At 43.3% G+C, this 18246-nt stretch overlaps 1 protein-coding gene and 1 long non-coding RNA gene across 10 annotated transcripts in view; one reads left to right on the plus strand and one right to left on the minus strand.

The window, feature by feature from the left end:
• Window positions 1-1145, minus strand: part of LOC110400007 — a 73280-nt gene extending 72135 nt beyond the window's left edge. For 7 of the 9 annotated variants that reach the window (XR_002439523.1, XR_002439519.1, XR_002439521.1 and 4 more), the window contains exon 1: window positions 335-669. This is a non-coding gene — a long non-coding RNA (uncharacterized LOC110400007). Of the gene's footprint in view, window positions 1-334; window positions 670-992 lie in introns of those variants that run through there. The other 2 variants (XR_002439515.1, XR_002439518.1) reach the window with 2 other exon arrangements.
• On the plus strand, window positions 764-14741 carry NRBF2 (nuclear receptor binding factor 2). Its single transcript, XM_021399576.1, has 4 exons — window positions 764-902; window positions 10832-10916; window positions 12469-12509; window positions 13203-14741. The coding sequence occupies exons 1-4, from the start codon at window positions 849-851 to the stop codon at window positions 13917-13919; spliced, it is 897 nt and encodes a 298-aa protein (XP_021255251.1). The 5' UTR covers window positions 764-848; the 3' UTR covers window positions 13920-14741.

Raw genomic sequence — 18246 nt, forward strand, 5'->3', positions numbered from 1 at the left:
TTAATTAGATTTTTACTTCTTGTTTTCAAGGTGTCTCGCCTTTCCTCCTACTTTCTCTTTTCTCTCCCATTTTCTTCCCCTCAGTGCTCTTTCAGTCTGTTACAGTGCCTCTGCAAACTCTGGTCATCCTTAGCTCCACCAATGGAAGTTATACTCAATCCCTTCATGACAGTTTTCTTCTATTGCCTTTGTAAAAGATTGTACAGATAAGGACGACCACCAGCAATTAGCTGTCCAGCTCATCGGCTGTTCAGCAGTGTGCTTAGCTCAACGCGTCATTTCTCTCAAGGGATCTTATTTGGATGATGAATGCCACCAGCCTGTCAGCACATACCTGTTCGCGTGGCAGTGTTGGTACCCCTGTCACTGTCATGCTTTCACATAATGCAATCACAGACACAACTCAGTGAACGATGAGACACAGCGCACTGCACTGCCGCCTCTCCCTGTCACACAGAGAACTGAACCAGACGCCTGCTTAGGGCTGAAGGAACGGGCCGGACCCCACTTTCACCGGACCGCCACAGGGACAGCAGCGCTCCCCTCACACCGAGTCCCAGGGGCGGCCGCCGCCCCGCGCGCGAACGCGCGCACGGGAGCTGGAAAACAACCGCGCTCGAGCCAAGCGCGAGGCCTGTACTTGACAGTCGCCTGGGGCGGGGGCGGGCCCGGAGCGTCCCTGTCTCGCGAGACCCGGTCTCTCGCGAGGCGTCGCGGCGCCGTGGCGGAAGCCACTGCCGTGTTTACAAGCCGCCGGGGCGGGGCCGGGGGAGGAGCGGCGCCGGCAGCCGGGCCGGGCCGGGCCGGGCCGGGGCACCGGGAGCGGCGAGCAGGCCGCTTCTGCGCCCATGTGCCCGCAGCCCCCGCCGTCCATGGAAGTGATGGAGGGGCCCCTCAACCTGGTGAGCGCGCGGCCGCGGGGCGGGGGGCGGTCCCGTCAGCGCGTCCCGACCCTCAGGCGGCAGCGGGCACGGGGTGACCCCCGCCCGTACCGCGGGGAGCGGAGCGCCCTTCCTGCCGCCCGCAGCACCTGTTCCGTCCCGTGCCGGGCGCCGGGAGGTGGCGGTGGGGCCTCGCAGCGCTGCCGGCGAGCTGGCCGAGCCCCGCGGGGCGTTCCGGGCTGCCCGGTGCCGGAGCAGGTAGGGGACCGCCCCAGGGCAGTGCCGTGCGGAGCGAGAGGCGGCCTGGCTGCGAGCTGCGGGCGGGGAGGGCACTGCCCGGCGGGGAGCGTTTCGGTGACACAGGCCCCACCTGTGCCAGCTTGAAGAGTTGAGGGACTACGCGGGCTAGCTCCTGACTAGATTGTTGTTGTTTTTTTCAGAAGGTGAAGTGCTTTATCATCTCTAAATCAGTAGCAACTCTGCTAAAAATAAGTCTCTGAGGTGCTTTAACTACAGTGCTTGAAAGCTGCAGCTCCCTAGAAGCTAATCAGGTTTTAAACAGCCTGAACTAGGAGGCTGCTGTCACGCAGATAAGATCCAGGGCCTGTTTATTGTCCAATCAAAAACCTGGGAAGTTGCATATTGACCTTACCTTAGATGCAGTGATGTGCTGAGTGTTTTTGAAGGCCACCTTTGGCCCAGCAGTACAGCTGTCCTGCCTTCAGGTGTGGGATGCAGAAACAGCCACACAGGCCTTGCAGACCTGTGTCAGTTGAGTTTTTCCAGTCCACGCCCCAGCCTGCTGCCAGCCCTGCTGGGTATAAAATCAGACAAACTTGCAGGATAGTGATGGAGAAGGGAAAGGCTATTGCTGTTTGCAGACATTCTAGAAACTTTTTAAAAGTAGATCCAGTGTAAGGAGAAACTAGCTGAATGTTCTTTAGTAAGTGACTGTAAGTAGCAACTTACTGGCTGTGCCCTGAAGACCATGAGTGACAAGAGTATGACTAAAGCTTGGCTTCAGCCCTAACAGATGATCTTTTGACCACAACAGTAGACTGCAATTACCACACCTGTCTAGCACCACGCTAAAAATAAGATCAAGATACTTCTGCATAACGGATGATACAGAAGCAAGTTGCTTTATATAGTCCTATGCAGAAAGTTAGGAAGTTGCCAGCAATTATGTTCCTACTGTATTGCTGGGAGTGTCCCAAAACATTCTCGTTTCCTGAAACTGCTGCACTGTGGATGATCTTATGTAGAAAAATACAGTCTTTTCAGGTTGAATCGAGTAACTTAAGTTTTTCCAAGTTCTGTTCACTGTCGCACTCTGCAGATGAATTTCAGATTTGCAGCATTCAGGGATGGTGCCAGTCCTCCAATAAATGAATGTTCATTGAAGTTATTAATACAGTTCCTGATCGTGCAATTTACTTGCTTCTCGTGAAAATCTCTTACCTAAATCTAGGTCACATGGATCAGAAAACCACAACTTTTTCCAGAGTTGCCGTTAGGAGGGCAATAGGGAGGAAAAACAGCAACAACAAACCCTAAGCTACTAAGTGATGTTGTGTACACTCATAGTTAGGTTCATTTTTCTGGTATCAATGACTCTTGTTTTAAGATATTTTCCTTCTTTTGATGTACTGGTGATTGCTAATTTTAATGAAATGGCTTTTCATTGGAACTTACTGTATTTGGATGTTGCTCACATTGTACTTGAAAGCTTGCATCCAGTCTTAGTTACTTGAAAGCATAGACACTGTCCTAATTTTTGTGGGGGGTGAACTGAAAAGAAATTCTTAGCAGATATGCACTATCCTAATGTCTCCATTTCTGCCAACATTTAGCATGTTCACTGCACTTAAATTTTATATTAGTGGCTTTCAGTTATATATTTCATATATTTCATTATTTGCTTAGCCTTCCTAATTACAGGTGGCATGCCATACCTTGTATTCTGCTGACTTCAATTACATTAGATTTCTATCCCCTGAAATATAAAATATTTGGATAAGTATCTGGCCTTAATCAAGGCCTTAAGCTAACAAAGATTTCTTTTTCTTAAGTTTAACTATATTTTGGTTTCCATAATTCTCTGATTTATTTAAGTAAGTAGCTCTTGACAAATACTGATTTGTTATCTTAGCTGGTTTTAACACCTGACTGGTGTGTTGTTTGTTTTCCAGTCTAACTGAGTTTTAATAGATGACTCTCAGGTCTAATGACTTCAATGAGAAACGCACCTACCGTTTTAGAATTTGACCTTTAGTTCATATATGTGCTTTTTTTTTCTTTTTCAAGTTATGTTTTGCCATTGTTGCATGATTAACAGATAATTATTCTAAGCCCATCTTTCCTTTTTTTTATCCAGTGATACTTCGTTTAGGAATAAGAAACAGTTTCTCCAAAATTTATTATCATCATCCAAGTTTTTGGAGCTTTGGGGAAGCTCTGGTACTTCATCATTTGTCTCTTCCTCTTACCTTCTTCCTTCCCTTTCTCCATCTCCTGCCCCCCCTTCCACTTGTACAGCGTGCTGCATGCTTTGCAGACAGGAAACATTATCATGCTGCAAAAGACTGGGTTAAAGACCTGGTCCTTATTATTTTGCCAGTAAGGAAGCTAGATCATCAGCTCTGCAAACACAGTGTTTGAGGTATGCCATGGAACTTTGAACTGCTATGAACTAAGAACTGTTCCTGCACCTGCAGGCACCCCCTTAGTGGTTATCTAGTCCAGCTGAACGCCTGTTTCCATACTTAAGAAGCGTACAGGTGACCACTGGAAGTTTGAAAGTAAATATATGAGGCAAATAGTATCAACCTCAGGAAGAAATGAAAAAGAAATGTTGCTCACTGAATGCAGTCCAGTCCCCAGAACTTTGTAATACCACTCTACTTTTCTATAGGGTGCTTTCTAAGGAACCTGTACCTTTTATTCCTACTACAGCATTTCATATAGCTTATAAGAAGATATAATTCAAATTCTGATGAATACTGTTTTTTATACATTTCTTGAAGAAAGGGAAGTGTGAAGAGCTGTTTTGATGAAAACTAGAAGACATGGACTGGCAGCTGGTATACAAACAATGCAACAAAGCATACTGCAAGAATTGTACGTAATGAAATTTTTTTAACGCTGTAAGACATTGGTAGCACTTATTCTGGTGCAAGCCCATCAACAGTCTACATTAACAACTGGTTTGTAAGTGAAGTGAGTACTGTATCCACATGAGGGGAAAAGAGCAGTTTAGGTGCGCAATATGTAAGAGCAGGAGGAAAAAGAGAGCACATCTATGAAAGTTTACTAGAGACCAAAGCATTTCAACCGCAGCAGGTGCTACCCTGCACCTCTGTTGTTTTGATTGGAGAAGACAGATAGATGTTCATGTACAGAAATACCCACTGAATGCTGTTTGTGCTTTCCTCAATTTTTATTTTATTTTCTAAATAAAGAAGAATTTGAAAGCTGTTATACTTGCTCTTCCGATCTAGATGGAAAAAAAAGGCAGATACTCTCAATTCTGAACTCAGACTATAGACAACAAGCTTTTAGGTAATGCCAAGGGCAAGAATCTCATATAGGAATACCTAGATACCTAGTGAAGTCCATTTTTATTATAGCAATAAAAGCACTGGCTTTCTCTTTAACAACACAATATATATATGGGGGTATTCTTTTCAGCTAAGAGAGAAGTAAGGTGTGAACCACAGAGGCAGCAGCATAGCTGAGTAAAATGACTGAAGGTACTGAGGTGATGCATAGGCTATTTGACTGTACAGCCTCTTCACCAATAACCCCCTTGGAAACCTTGATAACGTTGTATTCAGTCAAATAATTACTACTAAAAGTACAACACCAAACTCTTCTGTGTAGTATGGACAACAACTTATGGTAGCTTCCAGTTAAGAACAGAGGTAACTAAGCCTATAGATCATTTGCAGAAACGTTATTTCCTCACTGGTGTCTGTGCCTGTATATTGTTGAGCCATGTGGTTCAGCTCTGAGGAAGCAGGCCTAGCAGAGTTTGAAAGACCAAAATGAAGCAGTCTTGTGGAGGCCCAGTGAAGCGGCATACTGAAGCCTTTCTGCACCACTTATTTGAAATTATTGCTGCAGAGACAGTCTGTTTACTCCACAACCTCTCTGGGCAGCCCATTCCAGTGCTGAACCACTCTCACAGTAAAGTTGTTCTTCCTCTTTTTACTGGGGAGCTTCCTGTGTTCTAGTTTCTCCCTTGTTCTATTGCTGCACATTGCTGAAGAGCCTGCATCAACTTGACTCCTGCACTTTAGATATCTATAAACAGTGATGAGATCCCCCTCAGCCTTCTCCAGGCTGAAGACTCTCAGGACTCTTTGCCTTTCCTCGTATGGGAGCATTTAGGCATATTAGCATTTAGCTTATAACCTCCAGTTACCGTGACCTGTGTAGTACCAGCTGCAGAACTATATATGGGGAGATAAAAAGCATGAAAACTATAGGTATATGAAATGGCTTCGAAAATGAGCTTAAAGTATTTAGTCCATTTAATATGGACAAAAAGGAAGAGCATGAGGTTGACTTTAGTATGCAGTAGGTAAAAAAGATACCACAACTTAATGAGTTTGCAGGTCATCAGAGAAAAGATCTGCTGCTGTGCCTGCGAGGGGTTTTGCAGACTCCACCTAGGCTGATCATTGTGAATGCGAGTTCATTTCATGCCAGATCTCTTAATTGCATTTGCATGGTGAGGAACGTTTCATTTTAAATTTGGAATAGGTTGGGAACACACGCGTAGTCAATTAGAACTATTCAGTGATTTAATGCTGGTTGGCAAAATGACAATAACTTGGTTGCTTGTCTGCCCATGTATTTAAATACTATTGCTCACAATAGAGTTAAACTTCAACATCTTTACAGTTCAGTAAGTGACTGAAGAGTCTGTTAATATTGAGAATACTTGTTTTGCTCTATAGTCACAGTAACCTGTAATTTACAGTTGAGTCATTGTTCTGTCAAGCTTGCTAAGTACAGGTTTTAAAAGATAAAATTGAACTAGCATGTGGCTAGTGGTATTGGTTGAGCAGCCACAATGGATCCTGCTTTTGTTTCTCCCTTAGCTGACTGTATCTTTCTCTAAAGCACACAATGAGTAGTTTTAAGCTACACATTGCTACACATTACACATTTCTTTAGGCTTAGTGGCAAAGGTATTGCCCTTGTTTAGTGTAAGTTATAGCACAATTAAAATATACATTTTTTCTGTTTATTGTAACTGTCTGTAAATACAAGCATTCCCTGAGTTTTATTTATCATTGCAATACGTATGCATTTAATAGATAGCTGTAATTTATTCTTGGACCCCTCGGGTCAAGTTTCACACTAGTATTCTCTCTTCATTCCATTCACCCATTCCGATAGAGACGTAAACGTACAAACATTTCCAAGTTCACCATTTCCAGGTAGAAATAGGTTTAAAAGGTACTTGTGTATGTGTGGCACTGACAGAGCATTTGTGTGTGGAGGAAGCAGCGAGGCACCACCTCACCCTGTTTTTGTGGCCTGCTGCTCTAAAAATCCACACGGAAGATACTCGGCGTGCTCTTGTACAATCCTGTAGTGACGTGATCTGCATTTTCTAATTCTTCCTTTCCCCAAAATACAACCTTAGAAAGAGAGCCCTGTGTCCTGAAGGAAACAAACCACTAAACAGATTCCTCATCCCTCAGAAAAATACCTTCGTCTTTGCTTTCAGCAGTAAGAAAGCATAGGTATCAATCCCTTCTATCAAAAAAATAAAATATAAAAATGGCTAGTACCCGCAGTTCATAGCATAAAGAAGATTATATTATCAGCAGACTTTGCGCTCGAAACATTTATGAACCATATACTGCATGTGACTTGTTTTGTAGTCCACTTTCCTCAGGCCCCTTTATTTTAGCAGCTGGATTTTCCTGTCTTTAATTTCATTATTATAATCTCTCACTATAATCTCTGATGTGTAATCACATTACAACGTATCATTTATTAGAGAGTCCCTTAAAATTAAGGAAGAAGACTGCAAGTTTAAGATCTTGCACAAGGCTTTATCCAGTAAAGAGCAGAACAAAACGCACATGAGACGATTTCAATTACAGGAGAACTGTTGCAAATTACTGCTGTCAGGAGAGGGTAGTGGACTTCCACATGGTTTGTTTTTACGTTTCAAGGTTGATAGAGTAGTAATAAGTGTGGCAAGTGGGCTATGTAGCTTTGTTTCACATGGCCTACAGGTGCATTATTACCTAGTTTATATTGGAAAGAAAAAGTTAAGTATTAATTTTGGACTTCTAAAGAAGGCTTTAGGCAAAAAATAATTTTAAAAAGCCTGTATTACTGCTTTAGAGGGGTTTTGGTTATTTTTTGTTTCCGTTGCTCAGAGAGTACGTACACAATGGTTTGGGTTAGTTGGGTGGAGAATCAAATAGGAGCATTTCCCTGAAATATCGGTACCAACTTACAAATCATCCCTTAGTATTTCAGCTACAGCTGGAAAGTGAGAAAAGCTGTCCAGCTTACCTTCTGCAACTCATCCAGCAGAGTTCAAGCATTGCAATAAGGCACACACTAATCCCTTAGGAACTAAATGCATTGGAGGAACTTGAGGAAGCTTTTTAGGTTGGTCATCTGTCACTCACACCTGCTTCCCCTTACGTGAGTCAAGTTGCTACACCTGTCCATTTGCTTACTGGGAATTCCTGCTCCTCTGGATGGAGAGGGACGTCTGGAAGTAGTTGTCCAACTGCTTCCCCCCTCCAATTCTGTATCTTCTTAAGAAATTATAATTATTCTTACACAACATCCTTCATATATTTCCAGCACTGCTGCTGGGAGAGGAAAATTCAGATAAACTTGCTGCAGTTACGCATCAGCTGTTTCTGCAGTCATCATCAGCGGTACCTGTTTGATTCTGTTCGGAAGCAACAGAGCAACTCCAGAATCACTGGTGTAAACACCTTCCTGTAGTGTGACATTGGATTGAGGATAAACCCCAAACCATTTTCTTTTGTTTTATGGTATAGGATGTGTTCTTCCACTGCCAGTTTTAATAACAGAATGCAGACCACTCTGAGTTCAGAACAGCTTTGCTAACAGTGGTTGGATGCTGTGTGGCCAAGTGTAACTGAGTGCTAAGAGTAAACCAGCAAACAAGACTAGATGTAGATGCTTATCAACAATACTGGCATATTAAGCATTCAAGTCCTTATGTTGCAGATTTTTCACTTGCTTCTAGGAAACAGCTGCTGGTTTTTGAATATTCTACAATGGAAATGGGAGAATTTCCTTGATCCTTGCACAATCATCTAATTGGAACAAGCATTCAGAAGGTGGAATAAATGTCAAATTTTTCCTTGTTAAGCTGGCAGGAAAACACACAAAATGAGGAATTTCTTTCCTCCCGACTAACGGCAAGGCACCTAGCTTTCTCACAGCATGCTCTGCTGGATCACTGGTTTTACTGTGCTTCCATTGTTTCCACTGGGGAAGTCTGCTGCTCTGCAGCAGAGTGTGATGTCCCGGCATCTGTACGTTTTGATGTAACAGCGAGAAAGGCATTTTGACCTTGCAGTCAAAGAATCCTGACTTCTCTTTTTGCTAGCGTTGTTTTCCAAATTGTTCGTTCATGGTCTAGCCCAACTTCTTTACGTTCCCTTCAACTTCATTGGGAGTTAACTGAGAATGGAAATAATTGAATTGCTCCATCAAAGAACAGCTGACTGTCCTCAGATGTTCTGCATGTGCTTAGGTGAGTTGAATAAGACCATCCCCCAATAGTTTAAAATGTATGAAATAACCTTTGAAGACAATCAGTTTCAAATTCTAATATGTGGAAACTAACAAAATGGAACCAGTCCCCTAGATTGTTGAATTGCTTTTTTAGATCTTTTGTCTCTAGCTACCTTGTTTCTTTCTGCATTGTTTTTCAGTCTTGCCTATGCAGTTTGCAGAAGAGGCTGTATCAATACTAATTTATCGAATACTTTGTTTTGCAAAGATCTAGCTCAGGTGTTTTTATGGGCATGACGTAGCTAATTTGTAACTGAAAGACCTGTCCTCAGTAACTGAGGAGTTGACTCAATTTGAACTGATACTTGCTTGTTCTTTCCCATTGGAAATAAGCTTCTCTTTTTGGCATATGTCATTTGTAGGAGTCCATAGAAAAAGGCATAAAATAGATGATTTTCCAATAGAAAAACACTTTGCTGAGATTATTTAACTTCGGGGCAGAAGAAATAGGGACTGCTGACACAGTGCTGTGAGGATTGAATGAAAATGAGGAAGAGGAATATCACTAGCATTTGTGATATTCCTCTTCCTCAGAATGGGGAAGGTTTTGGTGTTGGTTTGTTGTTTTTGTTTTAATACACAGTATATCAGCATATAAAATCAGCTTTTAAAAAGGAGAATGTCTAAGTGCAGTTAAATAGCTCCTAGGGGTTGCTTAAGAACACGTTTCCCAGAAGGATGTTTTCTGTACAAGTCATTGTCTTCTGTGGTGTCAGAGCTGCTAAAATTGTAGTAGAAAATAGAATTGACTGTAACAGTGTAGAAGTTAAATTGATTTGAAGGACAAAGGTGACAAATTCATCTGCATTTGGGAACCTTTCTTTTAAAAATGGATGTTAGTATCATGTTAGTCTTGATAGAATCACATAGCTGTCTTGTTTGGATTATCTTACCTTTGATGCTTCTGCCAAGATGTCAGAATGTTCTGATAGCTTAAGGTATGGACAAATGCTGCCATTTTTGTAGTGCTCTTGGAACATGCTTCAAGGGAGTTAGTGACTTACATTCACTAAACATCTGAAGTCTGATATATTGTATACGTCTGTTTGGGAGGGAATAGAGAATTTGTATTGGTCACAGATGAAACTGCAGAGGCGGACGGCAGACCTTCAGCTCTGTTGGCCCTACAAGTTCCCTCCTTGTGGATTTGGAAAAGGCTTTCTTGAGAAACCATGAGCTTTAAAGACACAAAGAAACAGGCAAGGACTGCAGTTACATAAGTACTTTGTGTTGTTTCACAGAGCCAGTGCCTGCTGCTTCATGTCTGTTTATTTCAAACTCAGCATGTAGTAAAGCAGTCACGAATCCTGTGCATTACTGACAGTCTTACCGCTTTGGTGGTCATCGCCATTCATATGACACAACTTGTCTTGGAGAAGGAGCCATCAAATTCATATCTTGTAGTAACGATAAAAAGATTTGCTTTCATGAATGCTGCAGTGCTATTTATGTAATACTCTTTCTCGCTAAGCATATGCAAATACTTGCAGCAGTTGCTTGCTTTCAGCAACATCTTCAGCCTACCCTTGTGGTTTACATTAGTGGCTTACAGGTGCTGGTATCGACTTAACTGTTGTACAGCAAGGATGTGACTTTGGTACCTATAACTATGGCTGTGCTGATTCCATTAATGTATGTAAGGTGGAAGCAAAAATCCCAGGGTCTTTTCCATTTTCTTCAAGAGGCAAAGCCTCTTGGACATGGTAGAGCAGAAACTGCCCAACCATTTCATTTTCCAGCTCTATAATTCAAGTATCTTACATTCTGTTGGGTAAATTGTTCCTAAATACTTTCATCATCAGGTAACTTCGGTGATCTTTTTACACAGCTGCAGTGAATGCCTGCCTATGATGAAGATGAACTTTCAGAGGAGAGCTTCAAAAGGATTTTACTATATACACACCATCTTTGCTGCAGTAACAAACTTCAGTTCGTACCTGGACAGTACAGACTCTTGCGGCGTACTATTAAAAAGAAACTAAATTACAGTCCTCAGAAAGGACTGGAAGATTTGTGCCTAAAAGCCTGGGAATTGGAATCAGTGGAAGATTCTTAGCTGTCCCGATTACTTTTAAAACACATATAACTATTTGTTGGTTAACCCTCATTGATGTCGTGCTCTTTTTAATTTTAAGGCTCACCAGCAGAGCAGAAAAGCAGACCGCTTGTTGGCAGCAGGGAAATATGAAGAAGCAATTTCTTGTCACAAGAAAGCTGCTGGTGAGTAGGTATTTCTCACATTGCAGTCTTTAAAATCAGTTTCTATATCTACGCGTTTCATGGAGTAATTATCTAGTTATTTGTAAAATATTCTTTTTATTCTTCTAGTGTGAATTGTTTTCTTTTCAATCTAGATCACGGACCTTTTAGAAACTTCAAGATGAGCAGCCAAAGTCAAATTCCCAAATTTGATGCTGTTGGGATTGGTTATCACTGTTAAGGCAATTCTTTACTCAAGACTAAGGCAACTCTGTGTCACGTACAAACTGCAGCTGGAAACCCACTTCAAGCTGGTTTTGCTTTGCACTTCCTTTTTAATTCACTTCTTTCATGGCTGAAGTAACGTGCTCTCTGTTGATAAAGCAAATACACAGACTTTTGTATTAGTTTATTTACTTCTCATTCCTAATGTTTGAGTGAAGACAGCTAAAAACAAGTGATGAGCTCAGCTTCCCTAGAACTCAAGGAGGATAGCAGAGTGCATCACAGATTTGATGCTGTGACTGACAGTTTCTCCTAAGCAAGATTTTGTTCCTCTACCTGTCCATTTAACTAGTCATGCTTAATTATTTGTGTTGCAGCCCATCAACTGTCTGACAGCGTGGCAACTGCTTGGCAGAAGAAGAAAGAGGAGGTTTTAGTTGGTGTAATAAGGAGGACATTTACGGTGACAGGGCTTGTGTGTAGGAAAAAAAAAATGGCTTCTTCAAACATCGTAACCTAGATACCAGGCATTCTCCCCATTCATAAATACTAGGAAACCCCATAGAATGAAAAACCTGCTATTTATGAATACCGAGAGCAACAAGGGATAGCACATCTGATATGCAGACTTTTCTTTCTGGTTTCCTTCATATACCAAGGCAAAACCCAGTGTATTGAATGTTTCTTGCTTTTCTTCAGTTGGTGATTCTGTGCTATTACCTTATAACCTGAATTTGGTTAAGAATTTCTTACATTTTGTCATTTTCAATGCTAGCAAGATATGGTCGAAGTCTGAAGTGCTGCTCTGACACTAAACCAGCACATTTTCTGGTTTGGAGGGGAAGTGAATGAAAAAAGTGGAGAAATACAGACTGTACCCTTTCATCAAGAATATAACTAAAGCATGACTTAATAAGACGGGTGGATCAAGGCCGAGAATATTTTACTTACTGCATTTGTGCTAAATATCATGGATGTTAAGAGTCCAGTTCTTAGCCATGTTTCTTCCCTTCATGGAAAAAGTTCTTCTTTAGCAGCTTTCTGGAAAGGGCTGCCATGATAGTAAGCTCTTGTGCTCTGGAAAACAAATTGCCTCAATCTGAGCAACCAGGACGCCATGGCAAGGGTGTAGAATGTTTTATATGGTCTTAACGGTAATTTTTTCAGACTTTTGAGAAACAGCAGGTGTTTCCATCCACTGTAATTTGGCAAATACTTTGCCTTTTGACTGTTTCTTTTATGTAAGTGTTCCAGAATATGGAAAGTCTGAAGCTTTTTCTTAGCTTTTGAGGAAACGTACAGATTTTATAACCTTGCCCTAAACATTCATTAATTTTTTCTTCCACAGCATACCTTACAGAAGCTATGAAGCTGACCCAGTCAGAGCAGGTGAGAGCCACATGCAGTGGATGCCAGAACTCTACGTATGTGTCTTACATTGTGCCCTGATGATCGTAGCCCTCTTGCAGTCCGCATTCTGGGAATTCTAGAAATGCAGAGATGCTTGTCTTCCCTGATAGTTTTTGCAAGTTTATGTGGAGCAGGGACAAGAGAGCTAGTAACACATCCAGGGCTTCCTCAGCAATGTTTTCTAGTCTGCAAGGCATCTTCAAGGAGGTGATAAAACTAGTTTCATGGTTAACTTTTGCCGTGAGGCACTTAGGCTGTTTTCCTGAGACACAAGTAGCAGCTCACCTACAGCATGCCAAATGAATCTCTCCTTTCTTGGTGTTTTATCACAGATCAGTTGAACTCCCTGTGCATCTGCTCAGGAGTATCAACAGTTCGGTTAGTGACTTGCAAAAAAAATGCTAAACATTAACTCCTTACCACACCTTAACACACTCCTTAATACACAGTAGTTACGCTAGATTTGGGTGACGTATCTAAATCTGTTGCATTGTAAAAGTGGAGAGCGCTTCTTGTTGGATTTAGTATGTGAATAACAAAAGCTCCTCCTCTCCCTGGGGCATGCTATGATGCTGTTTATGTAAATATTTACATGCCTGTAACTTTACTAGAGCGAATATTCAGGTGGATTAAGCATCACCAATTAAATTGTTTAATCTTGTTCTTACTCAGGCTCAGCTATCACTGGAATTACAAAGGGATAGTCACATGAAACAGTTACTGCTCATCCAGGAGAGGTGGAAAAGGGCAAAGAGAGAGGAAAAGCTGAAAGCCCAACAGAATGTGGACAAAGAACTAGCTGCACATCTTCAGACTTCTTTTAAGCCACCATCTGAAGAATCCGATGATCAAAATGTGTTGATTCCTGTGACTCAGAAATACAGCCCTTCCACGGAGAAACGTCTACAGGATATTCAGGGTGTCTTTGACAGGGACCCGGATACGCTGTTATTTCTGCTTCAGAAAAAAAATGAGCCAGTGGAAGCATGTATTGGGAGTAAAGCTCCAAAAGATGACAAAACAATAATAGAAGAGCAGGCAACCAAAATTGCAGATTTGAAGCGGCATGTAGAATTTCTGGTAGCTGAGAATGAGAGATTAAGGAGGGAGAATAAGCAGTTAAAAGCAGAAAGAGCTAGACTCCAAAAATCTCCAGTAGAGAAGGAGTTGGATGTAGATGCTGACTTTGTAGAGAAGTCAGAGTTGTGGGGTCTGCAGCAACACTCAGAAACTGCTTCTTCAGCTGCATCTTGGCAGGAGTTTGCAACAACTGCTGGGAAGGCAAAGGACATTCCAATACCCAACCTTCCCCCCCTGGACATCCCATCCCCTGAACTCCCTCTGCTGGAACTCTCTGAAGATATACTGAAAGGTCTGATGAATAGTTAAAAAACAGGAAAAACGTGCACAATGTAGTTACCTAAACCAAGAAAAGGGAAAACCACCAGGACAATGATGGCCTGAGGGCAGAAACATCTAACACAATCCTACTGTTGGAGAAAAGGCATTAAAGCAACTTTGTTACTGTGAAATACACATCATATCTGATCTACTTCATAAAATCTAAAGGTACCATAACTGGTATAAGATGGTGAGCTCTTTAGTCTTTCTCCCAATGTTTCAAACCAAATGACTGCCTGGAGAATGTTTCGTGTAACACAATCCTTCAGGGGTTTAAAGTATACTATATGTAATAGTTACCTATATTGCCATAAATGATGGTGCAGAACCTAACTGTTACGGTTGCCAGTTGGCTGCCACTTCATATTGAAAAATGCTTTCTAGCATGAATTTAAACTGTGCATTTCATTATGCATAACTTTGTTAATTCAGATACAGTGCAATTTATACACCTCCTAGATGGATTTATGTGCCACACTCTGTACTCCTGACCAAGTTAACCTCAAGTCAGGAGAGACTGAAATTTCCATTCTATGAAGGAACCAACTTATTAGTTCTGTTGACAAGTTTTTGGGGGTTATCTGTTTACATAACTAATCAGGGTGCATTGAATCTAGCTATTGGTTTCTGTATAAAGTGACATTGTTAAAAAAAAAATCTATACTTAAGGAAAAATACCCTTTTTGTTTTTGGTGATGCGTGAATGGAAGTAATTCTAGCTGGCAGTATTTGATTGAAAATGAAATTGTTTACAGCTTAACCTGATTCAAAAAGGATATGAAAATAAAAACCAAGGTGTTTTGACACCAAGTGTGTGTTAAATCTGTGCAGATGTTGGGGGGCATAAAAACAAATTTATGCTAATGGTGTTAGTACTCAATATACGCCTGAAGTTCTGTGCTCATTCGTCAGCAAGTACTGGAAAGCTGGGATGAACTCAGAGCGCCATGCTGGTACGTAATGTGACTTGGCCAACAGCTTGCTTCTAACTCGGGCATGAAGGGGACTCCTCAGAGGAAGCAGCCGGGTTGCTGGGAGCAGAATAAATGGTGCTGCGAGAGCTGCGCACAGCGTGCGGACTGTTGGTGTCTGAGGTGGGCACTGGCTGCCCGCAGCATCAGCCAGCCCTGCCGGGCGCTGATCATTCCCTGGGCCCAGGCTTCCTGCAGGAGGGAGGTGAGGGAACCTTGTGTAGGGGAGGCATTAGTTAACTTTAGCTGTTACTGATTAATGAGAAGCCTTGAGTGTTACAAGCCAACCCAGTTTAAGTTCTGGTGTTGTTACAGTGAAAGCTTGCTTTCTGAGCCTGCTTTTGTTTTTCCAGAATAGGTAAGAGGTACAGCAAGGACACCTTATGCTGTGCAATTCTCCCCATGCCTCTGTGTACCTGGGTTGTTGCCTGTGCTTGCTTGAAAGGATGTAGGGACTGCAGGCTAGGAAAAGATAGAGAAGCAAAGGTAAGAGGTCCCTTGTTCTGAATTGTAGCAGTTTTAATTCATCTTTCTGGGGGAAAAAAAATATTTTGTTGTTGTGAGAATTGCAGCGGATGTGACTGAAGTGCAGTGGTGATGAGGTAACCTGTTCGGCCAGCCCCAGCCTGCTGCTCTCACAGGAGGGCAAGTGATGGTCTCTGGTGTCACCTGCTGCCTGCCCAGCTGCTAAGGTCATCAGACAGAACAGTGCAGTGCTTCTGTTCCTGTAAAGCAAAGAAAATGGTATATGCTCACAGGAAGGAAATAAATTATTTAAGCACGCACCCATCTCATGTCACTGCCAGGGCTGTTTGCTACAGATGGGCATCTCAGCTGCTTGCAAACAGCAGCTGTGGGGGAGAAGGAAGCGATTTGCAGCCTGGCTACCTCTGCTGAAGGATCGGGATTCTTCAGAGGGGCAGGGTCACGGCACGCTCTGCCTCCTGGCGTTAGAGCGTGGCTGCTTGTCCCTTCTTAGTGCTGCATAAACAAATGGCAGATCTGAAGGAAGCTGCTGCTTTGTAGGAGGACATCCAAGAAGGGGCAAACTCCATGCTGCTGCTTTTGGAAGTGCTGTTAACACTTCTCTCCCTCCTGCAATTCAGCTGTTTGTTTATTCCTGCAGTGTGCCTCCCACTGTACACAAGAATGTTGCTGAAATCAAACTTAGGGCATCATGGTGTAACACTGGCAGTTTTCTATTCCCATGAGTGTTGCAGTACCAAGACTGGATGTAACATTCTCTGTAATAGGACAGGCGCTCCCAGACTGTAGTATGAGCACAGTCAGCATTACATGACCCATGGGGAAAACTGCTTCTTGCGCAGCGCACGGCCCATCCTAAGCGTAGAGCAGGTGGTAGCACTGAGGTCAGAGCACGGCCTGGCACCCAACTCACGTGCTCCTGCTGGAAGGAGAGCCCCAGCCTCCTCCCTACCTTCCCTGCAAAGAGACAGTGTGGGAGCAGATGGGGCCTTCCCTTCTGGCAGCATGGGACATTTGTGAGAACATCTCACAGATGACTTCTCCTTATGAAAGTGCTTTACGTTCCAGGCAGAAAGCCGACTGAGTGGAATAAGACCAAATATTTTAGTTTTGCTAAGTAAGGAACCCTTCAGTCCGTACTTGGAGCTGAGCAGTCACGTGGCCTATTTAAATAACGACAGATGTTGTATAAGGAATACTAGGAGAGAGCAAGTTTGATAGCTACATAGTGATAGGTGTAAGGAAATTCTCCTCGAGACCTGTCAGCAACCGGCTCGCACCCCAACCATTTAGAACTGCTTTGAATAACCATTGCTTTTCAGTTTGCTCGGGTTCCGGCGTGGTGAAACGACCAAAGGCGCACGGGTGTTCCCTCCCCGCAGCAGCAGCTCAATCTGCGCGCCCCGCCCCGGTAGGGCCGTTCTGCCGGCCCCGGTCCGCCCGCTCCTGGGGCGGCCGTGGCGTTCCGGGGCCCTCTGCTGGGCGCCCGCTGCCGCGCGGCTCCGGCCGGAACGCCCGCCCGCTCCTCCACGGCTGTCGCCACGGCAGCGATCTTCTCCCCAGGCTCGTTCGAGTACAGCATTCACACACGGTAAGCGAAGCGAGCTGCATGAACTACAGCAACAGCAACACAGTGTGAAGTTACAAATGGTCACAGATTGAGTAACCAAAGCCTCGCGCAGCCAGTGGAAAGGTTCCCACGGGCCTTAAATCTGATCGGTATTGTTTTATAGATGTAACAAAACCCTGTGGTCCGTTACGTCAAAGTGTCTCACCAAGAACCGATTTTAAGCATGCGTCCAGACACCGGCTGCTATTCATAGCCTTCATTTACCGCAGAAACCACTCTGTCTTGGAGCACAGAAGTGTTATCCCCGCTGAATGCGGCCAACATACGCTTTGCGAAACAGAACCTGCAATTACCCGGTCCCTGACTGTACCCCACAAAGAGGAAATCAAAGAATGGCAGCTGAGAGGCAGCGTGGAACCTCCTGGGAATGAAATCTGTAGACTGCAGATTTAAGCAGTACTTAAAATGACAACTGAACCCGAAATATAGCAGCATGGGTTTTACGTTTTGGTCTTACATAAAAGGAAAGTTGGATGTGGTGACCTCTTCCTCTGAGAGCACTTCTGTCATCAGGACATCTTTGGTCCTAAACTCCTTCGTCCTCGTGTCAGCAGCAGCTCTGCCGCCATCCTCAGCTCCTGTTGAGCAGCCCCCAGCACCACAGCCCGCTGTGTCAGACCCAACCCAGAGCTGCGCTGCGCAGAGAGGTGATGGCAGCTGTGCACATACAGCATCTCTCAGATACAGCTTGGAATAACTCCAGATTTATTTCATGTTTGGCCTCCCTGTTTTAAGAAAACATATTGAAGGACAGTTCTTTAAAGATATGAAATGAAAGCAGGCTAGAAAATAGATAACAAAATCCCTTGCTAATTACAACTAAACATACAGGAGAAAACAAAGTCAGCCAGTACAGCTGTCCAAAAGGCATCAGCAGCAACGTGGTGCCCCAAATCACATAAAATCCGGGCAGCATTTGCAAGACCCTTCTGCCTGAATGCAACACACAGAGCTTAACCATACAAACATGCATCACTTCCTAAATCGCCAGCGCTACGGCCGTTTTCCCCCACCTCCTTTCTCTCCAATGTTTGTTTTGCAATCCAAAGAAACCTTACTTTGTCCAGACCCGGGACCATTTGCTGCATGAGTTAAGGCAATATTGAGATCAAACAATGTGAAATCCTCAGAGCTGTACAAATACAGGATTTCCTGCCTTGGAGCTACTAACCCCACACTGTAATAGCACTAAGGAAGCACAGAGCTATGATAAACCACATGGCCCACG

This window comes from Numida meleagris, chromosome 5, assembly GCF_002078875.1.
Source record: "Numida meleagris isolate 19003 breed g44 Domestic line chromosome 5, NumMel1.0, whole genome shotgun sequence".
Classification (NCBI taxonomy): domain Eukaryota; kingdom Metazoa; phylum Chordata; class Aves; order Galliformes; family Numididae; genus Numida; species Numida meleagris.

Excerpts from the sequence above, each read along its gene's own strand:
- NRBF2 (XM_021399576.1), top strand. The coding sequence starts at position 849 with ATGTGCCCGCAGCCCCCGCCGTCCATGGAAGTGATGGAGGGGCCCCTC. Across the intron at positions 903-10,831 it reads TGGAGGGGCCCCTCAACCTG|GCTCACCAGCAGAGCAGAAA; the intron begins GTGAGCGCGCGG and ends TTTAATTTTAAG. Across the intron at positions 12,510-13,202 it reads AGCTGACCCAGTCAGAGCAG|GCTCAGCTATCACTGGAATT; the intron begins GTGAGAGCCACA and ends GTTCTTACTCAG.